General features: G+C 33.2%; 1 protein-coding gene across 2 annotated transcripts in view; it reads left to right on the forward strand.

Annotated features, from left to right (window-relative positions):
• LOC110028159 (protein IQ-DOMAIN 31-like) overlaps window positions 1-11,021 on the forward strand; it is a 32,454-nt gene that overhangs the window by 19,047 nt on the left and 2,386 nt on the right. For both annotated transcript variants that reach the window (XM_020729901.1, XM_020729900.1), the window contains 3 exons: window positions 503-706; window positions 2,335-2,391; window positions 2,593-3,625. In XM_020729901.1, coding sequence (XP_020585560.1) covers window positions 503-706; window positions 2,335-2,391; window positions 2,593-3,625 — 1,294 coding nt within the window. The remainder of the gene's footprint in view (window positions 1-502; window positions 707-2,334; window positions 2,392-2,592; window positions 3,626-11,021) is intronic.

Here is an 11,021-nt window from a genome sequence, read left to right on the forward strand (position 1 = left end):
AACATAAGTCAAATCTAAAACATCTACTCTCCTAATTAGGTCATCAGATGGTAGACGATTAATGTGACGAAGGCATCTAAAATGACAAATTTAATTTAGTTTTTAATAAAATATTCTATAAAGTAATAGGATTTTTAGTTTGCTCGAATGTTGCTTAAGATAATCAATTTATAATTACCTTAATTTTGAGTTAAGCTATAATTGAAAGTTTTTATATCAAATTGAGGCCGGCTTAACAATTCAAAATCACCACTACCACTCTTCTTCTCTCCATTTCTCCAATAAAATTGTGCAACTATTAATCTGTATTTCTACAATTGTATTCCTACAATATGATACATAGAGGTTACTGGTTATCCTACAAATTTCGAAATGCGTTGCATAAATTCTACAATTCATTTTGAAGCAGTTGTTTTCTTGACATTGGTGCCTTTTTACACTTTAAAACCTTTTTTTTTCCAGTTCACCTAATTAATATTTTGCCATCGTGATGTTACTTCAGGCTCGTAGGGCATTTGGTGCGTTGAAAGGAATTATAAGGCTGCAGGCACTCATTCGTGGACATTTGGTAAGGAGACAAGCTGTTGCCACGCTATATTCTCTTATGGGAATCATCAAAGTTCAGGCTTTGGTTCGTGGGCAAAGAGTTAGATCCTCTGGTATTGGTCTTGAAATCAGTACCAAGTTTCCTTGCAGGAAGGACATGGTAATAAATTAAACCATGCAAATGCATTAAGAAAATAATGCCACAACCTCATTATCTTTGTAGCTTTTACTGCCATTATTATCCAGAATGAATTCGTCTTTGATTACTTCTTGTTTGAGACGCTGAGATGCTACCACAAGAATCCTTGCCCAAAAGCAGCTTAATATCTACAAATTAGCTCAGATGACTATCATTTATATTGTGCTAATTTTAATACTTCTAACCATCTACAATTTTGAAAATGCTTGAAAGTATACTTGTGAAATTATATATCACCAAAGCAAACAAGAAAGACATGTAGTTCAAATGAAAAGATCTGCTTGAAATGTTCAACAAAGGGAAATGCGGAATATTTACTTAATTGCTACCTGGCATGTGTAGTTTGCAATTGTATGAAATGTTGTTGAATGATTTCATTTGAAATGTCTTAATTGCTTAATGTGCTTCTATTTATTTTTGTTGACCATTTCTTATCAAGTCTTAAAAGATCAGAATGAACCATAGTTTTCTAGGAATTGAATTGAAAGACACTTTCATTGCTCTGGGAAAAATGAATGGGGATTCTACCTTATCGCTTAATCACTTTGGTGAAAAGGGGGTGTAAATGAAAAGGGATGCGTTCAAATTTGAAATAATTGAGGAAGACGGATTCAATAATAAAATTTTGAAGTATTTGGAATTCACCCTCCTATTTATTTTCAATGTATTTGGAATTATCCAAATTTTTGGTGAATTTCAAATGCACTGAAGATTAAAACTTTGTTGGCCGCCTGTCAACCTTGTCAGCAGCAGTTAGTCGCTCTCTGTGCTCATGTTAGCAGGTGTCGTTGCTGACGCCTGCTTGTCATCATCATCTGCCCTGGCCGCCGTTGCCTGTGGGCTTCGCTAGCACCCTTTGTCGCTGGCTATACCGGCTTACCCGACTACAGCCTCCCTCTGCTTCTTGCCTCACGCTGGTTTTTCCAAACTGACTGCCACTTTTTTCCACTGCCTACAACTGCTGCTGTTGCCCGCTGCCTCCTCCTGCTACTCTAACCCCATATTTTAAATTGATTTAATTTTTTCTTTAGACTAACCAAAAAAATATACACGCATGTTTTTTTTATTAACAACAAACCAAAAAACTCTAAAATATTCTAAATACACTTCATTTCAATTACAGCGAGTTCCCTTTTACATTGTATTGTTTTTCTTTTCAGCAAAACAAACAGTCTCTTTATTATTTACTTTCTCAGTAAAGTTCCCAGTCTATCACAACAGCCTTAATGAGTTGATGCTTTGAGATTATCAATCTTGTCATGTCCTTCTATTCAGAGCTGATGTCCTTATTTAGTTACTCCTTCAGAAGAAGTGCTATACTTGCTAGCTCTAGACTGTTTATTTTCCATTTCTAGCTTTTTTCATATGTTATTTGTCTGTTATGATGCTGGTTCTGCCCTTTGTGATTTCAATTTTTGTTGTTGATTTTTTAGTGGATGCTAATGTTTAATATGTTTATTTTTCACCTGATTTTTCCATATAATGAAAATATTCCCTAAGGCGCCATTCTAATCATTTTGAAATTATATAGCATTTTGAAATTATATGTTGTAAGAGTTGTTACAGCTTTTGTTTTTTAATTTTTCCAGGTGGTTAAGAAATTGAACTCCAAGCATAAACTCTTTGCAAATGTTTTTGTTGTCAGGGTAAGTTTACTCATCTTCTGGCAAACCTTATATTCCAATTTAATTAATTTATTAAGCAATACCTAAGGCGCTATCCTAATCATTTTAATATGGAAGTATGATGTGCTTTGCTTCTTTCCGATTAAAATATAAATTTAACTTTACAGACTTTTATTTTTTCATCTTACTCCTTTCGACTCATTTGTGTCTCATAATATTCAGCTTGTTTCTTCACCAATTACTAGAATGCCTTTGCGAACCCAGTACATTCAATGTGAACCTAATTCTGTCTTTAGCTGGCTCGAGAGGTGGACAGTCTCACTATCCTGGAAACATGCACTGCCGTCTAGGAAAATTACTGGATCAAAACCACAAGCCAAGAAGAATTATGCTATGGAAACTGAGTCGGGCAGATCGAAGCGTGGTGTTCGACGAAATAATACATCAACCATTGACTCTGGCTCAAGTACAGTTGCAGATCCTGAGAAGCCCAAACGCATCTTGAGAAAATTTTCTAGTCCTAATGTTGATTCAATTACAGAAAATCCTCAAAGTGAGCTTGAAAAGGTTAAACGTAATCTGAGAAAGGTTTCCAATTCCATGGCAGAGACTTATGGCCATGTAGAGATTGAAAGTGATAAATCGTCCCCAAATCTGAAAAAACTATCAAATACTCCATCTTTTGCTCCATATCAGAGCATTGAGGATTCTGTAGAAGAGTTAAAAGATGATGTGGCATTGACTCCTAAAACTGAGCTTGTCCTGGAAACTGAATCAAAGTCCATACCCGTAGGTGTAATTGATGTGCCATGTGATGATCCTTGTATTGATGAAGTGCATCCATTGCAGAACATTAGTGGGGATGATAACATTCCAATGATGAATGGCGGGACATGTGTTAAGGATGACCTAATTCACAGAAACCCAAAGAGGGGTAAAAGAAGGGAATCTTTTGCTGCAAAATCGGAAAATGAAGAAAATGGTATTCAAACTAATTCCACGCTTCCAAGTTATATGGCAGCAACCGAATCCGTCAAGGCAAAGCTTCGTGCACAGAATTCACCAAGAGTTTGTTCTGATTCAATTGAGAGGAATGGAACTGAGAGGAATGGCGTAACCCGCCGACATTCTTTGCCATCTTCTACCAATAGCAAACTTAGTTCTCATTCACCTCGTACACAGAGACTTGTGCAAACTAATGGAAAATGTGCTGCTAAAAATGATAGAGCTCTTTTGTCATCTAGAGATGGACATGGTATGTGTTTCCTCACTTATTTTATCTATTTATTTAATTGTATTTATGCCTTCCTGTGCTATGTTTTATTGAATAATTAAATCCCAGTTTTTTTATTTGTACTTTTTGTTAAATCTATTAATGTTTCCCGAGTAACTTGGGAAAACCATAATTTTAGAAAAATGAAACAATGAAAAGAACTCTCAAGAGTCTTGTTCATTTTTTTTTGTACAAGAGTGGAGGTATGTATACATCTTCCAGATGCATTACAAAATAAGAATGAATAAAAAATGAAATAAAACATAATAAGCGGTCAATGATCCTACAACAAAGAAAACAAATTGCAATCCAAGAGTCATAAAGAGATGGATCTAATGGTATAAAGTATTGATTTGTGTGACTTACGTTTTTTGCAATCCAAGTCATAAGAAAATAGATCAAATGGCACAAACCTTGATCTGTGTGCCGTAAGTTCTCTGCTCTAAATGGTGTAATAGAATTTCAACACTCGCTCTCAAATTAGATTGTAAAGATCTACAAGTTCAAATTTATTTATGATATTTTTCTTTAATGAATATGTCGGCAAGTTGATTACTTGTAGGCGCACATTGAGTCCAATTAATTCACTTTCTAATTTTTCTTTATAAAGTGTTTTTCAGCCTCCGGATGTTTAGTGCGATCATGTTCAACAAGATTGTGTGCAATACCAATAGCTGATTTATTATCACAGTTTTATTTTATACGCTCTTTCCTTTTTGGTTTTTAAATTCGCTTATATAATTTTAGCCCATTGATGCTTATAAATCTCTTAAGCAATTGCTTTAAACTTGGTTTCACCACCTGATCTTAAAACCTTAGGCTATTTTTTACTTCTTCAAGTTATGTAATTTCCTCCTAATGTACAATACTCTAAAGTAAACCTATCTACCAATGATCCAGCATAGTTTGCATCTCTGTATTTTTCAATTTGTAAGGTATCATATCTTTTATATAAAATTCATTTTCTTGAGCTTGATTTGAGATATATGAGAATTCTATAAGTCGGTTGAAGGCGTAACTTTTTAGATTTGCACATGAATTGATTGATTAGACATACTGTGAATGCGATGTCAGAACAATTGTGAGATTAGTAGATTGGTTTTTATACTAATCTTTGATATTATCCTATATCTACATTAGCTCATTCTAGGTTTAATTTTTGTACTAGTCAGTTGGAGTTTCACATGGCTTGTATTCCGTTAACTTATTCTATTTCAACAGGTCCATAACAAATTTTGTTGGGAGAGAAATATTCCTTGTTTATAGCCCATTTCTATTCCTAATAAATATTTCATTTTTCTTAACCCTTTCATTTTAAATTCTTTAACAAGTTTTTTTCTTGAGAGCTTTTTGCTCTTAATTATAATGTTATGTAACAAGCATATCATCTACATACACAATAAAAATTGAACTTTTCACCATCAAACTAGTGCTTTCTGAAGAGAATATGATTTCCTTGACTCTATTTATATGGAACTCTTTCCATAGCTTTTATAAATCTGCCAAACTAAGCTATTTGTCATTGTTTTTGTTCATATAAATAATTTATCAATTTATTCCTTATTCTTTTGAATAAACTATGAAATTTTGGTGGTGGATTTATCTAGAACTCTTATTTGGCACACCATGTAAGAAGATATTTTTTACATTATATTGTTGCATAGGACACCCATAATTTGTTGCTAGAGATACCAAAATACGAACGGTATTCATTTTTTCAATTCGAGCAAAAACTTTCTCCCATATGATTAAGTATATATACTTTTGCTACCAATCTGCTTTATAGCTTTCTCAACTTTCATCTCATCGTGTCTGAACGTGAAAATTCATTTACATTCTGCTGTATCTTTTCTTTGTGTGATTGAACTTTCTCGCTATATCACTTCTTTGGAGGCATTTATCTCTTCTGTCATGGTTTCCTTCTATTTTGTATTTTTAAGTGCTTTAAATAAAGTTTGTGGAATAGAAATATGATTGATGTTGATGTTTGTTAGAAAAGTTTTATGAGATGAAAATAATTTCTGAAAGAGGTTTAGATAATTTCTGAAAGAGATTTAGATAATTTCTGAAAGAGATGGATTGAGAGATAGGATATAATGAGTAGTGGTAGTGTGCTGATTAGTTTTACTTGTTAATGTTTCAGAGTTTTAAATTTAATGGAGATTTTGGTTAGGCTTATTCCTACTTATATAGAACTGAAGGGGATAGTTGGTATAATATCTGTATTTGTAGGATTTGGGTGTACATAAATATCAAGATGAAAAATATTGTCAAACTTATCATCAAGCTGAGAATTCTGCCCCTGAAGATGTATTTTTGTGAAGATGCTATGAGTTTAATTAAAAGTGACTTCTATTGAAGTGATGAATCATTTTGTGAGTGCATGATAACCATTGTATATATTTTTTTATGATAGAATATTTGATGAATACACACTTAAATATTCTTGGAACAAAATTTTCCTTATGTTGTTTATGAATATGAATATAAGCCATCAAAAATTTTTTAGAGAGAGCTTTGTCGGGATTTCATAGATGATTGCAACATCTTACTTTGAGTAGGTTTGTTTAACTGCATTCCGTACTTATTTTGTGATGGATAGAAAGGTAAAGGGCTTACTGATTTTTGATAGCATGGTGTTCCACAATCATATCATAATCATGGAATAAGTTTCTTCCCAAAGTAAAAAAAAAAAAAAAAGATTTTTGGGCTCTGGATGTAGTAGATCCGAATGGTGTTGGTTCTTTTATTTTCCTTTTAGAAAGATCTTTATGATTTTGGACCATTTAAGATAATTTTTTGCATTCAAGAAATAAGATGCTTGAAATACCTGGAGTTCTCCTTTGATCTGGTTTCACTATAAAGTATTTTTGCTTTCTTTGAAGGGAAGTCAAATAAATCGGACATAATGGAAAGAAAGAGGCCCTAAACTTAAAAAATAAGAGCAATGGTGGGAAGGAATATTCTAATTTTGCTATGATATTATAAAGAAAATGAAACGACGAAAAGAACTCTCAAAAGTTTTATTCAGTTCTTTGTATAATAGTGGGGGTATGTGTACATCTCCTAGAGGCATTATAAAATAGGAATGAATCAAAGCAAGGAGGGAAAAATAATTAGAGGCCGACAATCCTACAAGTAAGCATACATATTACTCTATGAGGTAATTGAGAGGCAAATCCAACTCTATTGAGCCTTTATAATTATGCCTTATATTCTCTACAATCCAAGTGTCAGAGAGAAATAAATCCAATAGCGGAGAGCATTGATCCGTGTGCCTTAAGTTCTTTGCTTTGATTGGAATAACAAAATTTCAACAATAACCTTAAACTAAAGTTTGTGATTCCATGATGATGCTAGGTCCTACGTAGTTTATGCAAATGAGGGTACCTTGTTTAGAGGATTGTAATATTCTTATTGAATTGTGTGTTTTTGTATATTGTGACCCTAACTTAATTTTTATTTGGTGTTGCTCCGCTTTTTGGTTCAGCTTGACAAGTTCTTGAACAACACTTTTCCTATCTTGATATGAATTTTTTTGTCAAATTAATTACGTTTGAACCTTGCATGCACACTCTCGCCCATGGTGATGGCCGTTCACAACTTTCCTTCTGCTCTCACACTTGGGTTTGCCCACTTTCATTTCATGCACGATCCTTGCTCAACCTAGCCATAACTTGTTTGTCTGCATTCGTCTCATTCATGCTGGTGGGTGCCTCTGTTATATGTGCTCCTTGTTCTTACTGTGGGTTTACAAGAGCTTGTTTGAGGTTTTGACTCTCACTCTTGCTCTTGCTCACTGTTGCAATTTGTGTGTATACCTTCATTGTGTGCTCCTAGTGTAGTTGCTTTCGCTGCTTTTTTGTGTCAGGCCACGTTGGTCTATTTTGCTATTATCTTTGGAAGTTTTCTTTTGTCGCCTAGTCTTGGGCCTAGCTTTATGGTTTGTTCTTGACATCTACATCATGGAGGACATCCGGCAACCATTTCTCACTTATGAAGACCAATCACATTTTTCAATCAAAATCAATACTTCTAGTGTTTTTATTTCTATAGTCTCTATCAGGTTGTTCGTATAGGTGATAAAATTCCTTGGTTGCACTTTTAAATAAAGATTTTCAGCCCTTAACTCTGATTACCTCTAACATTTGACGACTTTCATTGTTGCCACTTTTTTCTTTTGTTGTTCTTTTTTCCGAGTCTACTACTAGTTTTAGAGCATTCAATATTGTTTCTTCCACTTCTCTCACTCGATCCTTTTTTAAAGTTGTTGGGCCCTCTCCTAATTATTTCCCTTTTTTTTTAAGCTAGATTTAGTTCCAACTAACAGCGACATCATTTTACTTTTCAATTACCATTTTTTTAATTGAAGATGAGATTTCAAAGCTTGCACGTCTACGCTATTTTTTTCTATTTCAAGTATTTTTTACTTGGGATGTCCCAATGTAGAGTTTCTTTTCAATTTTATATCTGACTTGCACTTGATTAGTTACTTTCTTGTTGGGCTCAATTACTACAAGGTTATTTTTAGACTCTCTTTTCACAAAGATTTTATTATATCAGTGGCTATGGTGTGAATGCTAAAATAATTATGTCAGCTTGTTTAAAATAGTTTTGGTTGAATAAGGCGTTGCTATTCCACTTTAAAAAGATGTGTCGATTGGATTCTCATTTATGACTATTGATTGAACAAAGAATTTCAAGGTATTTTTCGTCATTATTTCTTGAAAATTTTTTTGGGCACAACTATTCTGAAATTTTAAAACTCATCTAGAATTTAGGAAATTAAATATTCTGACACAAAGTGAAAATCTAAATGATCAAACTATATCTTCAAACATGATGGTTATTGCCTTTCCTATTGTAGATCAAGCTTGCACTTAGAATTTGGAACTAAATTTTGACCATTCAATAGAATCTTAACCTTTTGTGTCGGACTTGCTTATCTCGGGGATATGTTCACCTCATCACGCAAGAATTTGGATTGGTCATGCTCCACCTAATATATTTTCCTTTCTAATTTTATTTAAGATGATAATCATGTTTTAGACTAGCCTTTAAATTTTGATGGGATTCTTCAGAGCACTGATATCTTGGTGGATTGGAGGTTTCAAATCCTATTTCCTTTGTGAGGAAAGTTTATAATCACTTCCATAGATTCAGCAGACTTTGAGTTAAGGCACTTTAAAGAAGAGCTTATGTACTTTTACTTTTTAACTAAAGGTTTTTTTTATCTTATTATTTCAAGTTATTTGTAACTATAGTCTATGTTTATTTAGTTTTTCTTCTCTCAACGTTTTGTGATTGCCTCATGCTATGTGTATATTATTAACTGGTTATAAAATTATGAAACTTAATATTACAGAATTATGGGGAAGCCATAACTGTTTGTGCTTATGTAATGATATTTGCTTGGATATGCTATTATTGTAGCCCTGAGATAAATCTATGTTTATATAGGATGACAGATTGAAATCTTTTTATTGCTTCTGTTATTGGCAAAGCAAAGATGTTTTCTGTTATTAGTTTAAAATACTATGCTCTCAGAAGTGTGATTTTTACATCTACTTGAATTAAGTGTTTCCACGTCTTATTTATTTAAACCTATGATATCTAGTTGAAATGGAGGCATACAATAATATAATATAGCTCCTCACATGATCACCTGGTATTTAGTAGTGAGATCTTTATATATTTTTGTGCTGGGATCTTAAAAAATCCATTGTTGCAAAAAACGATTATCAAATCCATTTAGAATAATTGAATCAGCGCTCTACTTTACTCGTACAGAAAAAATCAAAGGCAATGCTTAAATTTACTCATAATTGTTTTTATGTGAGAATCTATTTTCCTTTAGTTTTGAGATTCGTTGTATTAGACTATATGCCTTAATTGAATGATGCTAATCTCATGTTTTTAGTTGTCATATTTATACCATGATGGTGATCATACTGGCTGCTAATACTCTAAGATCGGATGTTCATCTCTTTCCTATAGTCATTCAACCGCAACTACAATTGCACCCAGTGCATCACACTTGATGATAAAGATAGTGTTTGCTCGTTGCCACCTAAAGTCTAAACTATGATTCTTCAGTTAGCTAGGCTAGAGATCGTCAACAATGATATCGTGGAAAAACAAGTCATATGGTTGGTCAAATTAAGGATAGTGATCCTGAATATTTGGGCTTGCTATTCTTCCATCGATTCGAGGAAAAAAAATCATAGTTGATCAAGCAACTTGCTGAGCTGGTTGGCACTATGACATCTCTCCTGTACTTACCAGATTGTAGTACTTATCAAATCAATCTCAGAATCGAAGGCTTGATTAGATGCCAAGGCAAATAGATGGATGCCCAAATAGGACTTGAGTAGTAGCTCATCGGATATGATATGTTTTGATCATGTTTAATAGAAGTGATCTATTCATTTTTGACCTTGGCTATGAGGTTTTTCACAATCACTATTAACAAGTCATAGTCTAGTCTCTAGTTCAAGTCTTACCCATAGGCGCCACACTTTAATGGACATTGTATCATTAAATGTTTTGGGAAGGATCTAAGTTTTATACGAGACAATAAATCAAATTGATTAATACTAGAATAAGTTCATAAGATTGAGTAGATTGCATGAGCCACTCAATCTATGTCGAGGGGCTAACCTGACACTTTTGGTTGAAAGTTGTTAGCTAAATTTCGTTTAGCTCACTTAATTCAAAGATATGGAGTGAAAATAGATAATAAAGTTTCACCCAAGGCCTTCCTTTTTGATTATGTTCGTGCATATCTCTTGTTCTCTTATTCATAGTTTAGAATCAAGGATGACACTATTGTATGGGATATAATACTCCTGCTAATTGGGAGGTAGTTAAGCACACCTGCTACAACCAAAATGTTGTATTCATTTTGGCTTTAGCAAATTGCCGCTTCATAATTGCCATCAAAATGGGTCATATTCTAGTCTCTAGTTCAAGCCTTATCCGCAGGCACAACTAGGGTTGTAAATGAGTCGAGCTTGAGTGAGCTCAGGCTTAGCTCGTGTTTGGCTCGTTCGAAATTATTATTTTCAAACTTAGCTAATGTATGAAATCGCTCGCAAACTGTGTGTTTGTGTTCGACTCAATTTGCTTAGTCTTGTTCTTGTTCGGCTCAAAATTAGCTTGTTTAAAATAATTAGAAAAAATGTTGAGTGTTGAATTCAAACATGCTCCATTCCTATACAATAAAAGGCGTAGAACCGTATAACCACAGAAGTTGTGACGATTTAAACTTTTATATATATATATATATATACGTATATATATATATATATATATACATATATATATACATATATACGTATATATATATGTATATACATATATATATATATATATGTGT

The sequence above is a fragment of the Phalaenopsis equestris genome, unplaced genomic scaffold, assembly GCF_001263595.1.
Source record: "Phalaenopsis equestris unplaced genomic scaffold, ASM126359v1 Scaffold000496, whole genome shotgun sequence".
NCBI lineage: Eukaryota > Viridiplantae > Streptophyta > Magnoliopsida > Asparagales > Orchidaceae > Phalaenopsis > Phalaenopsis equestris.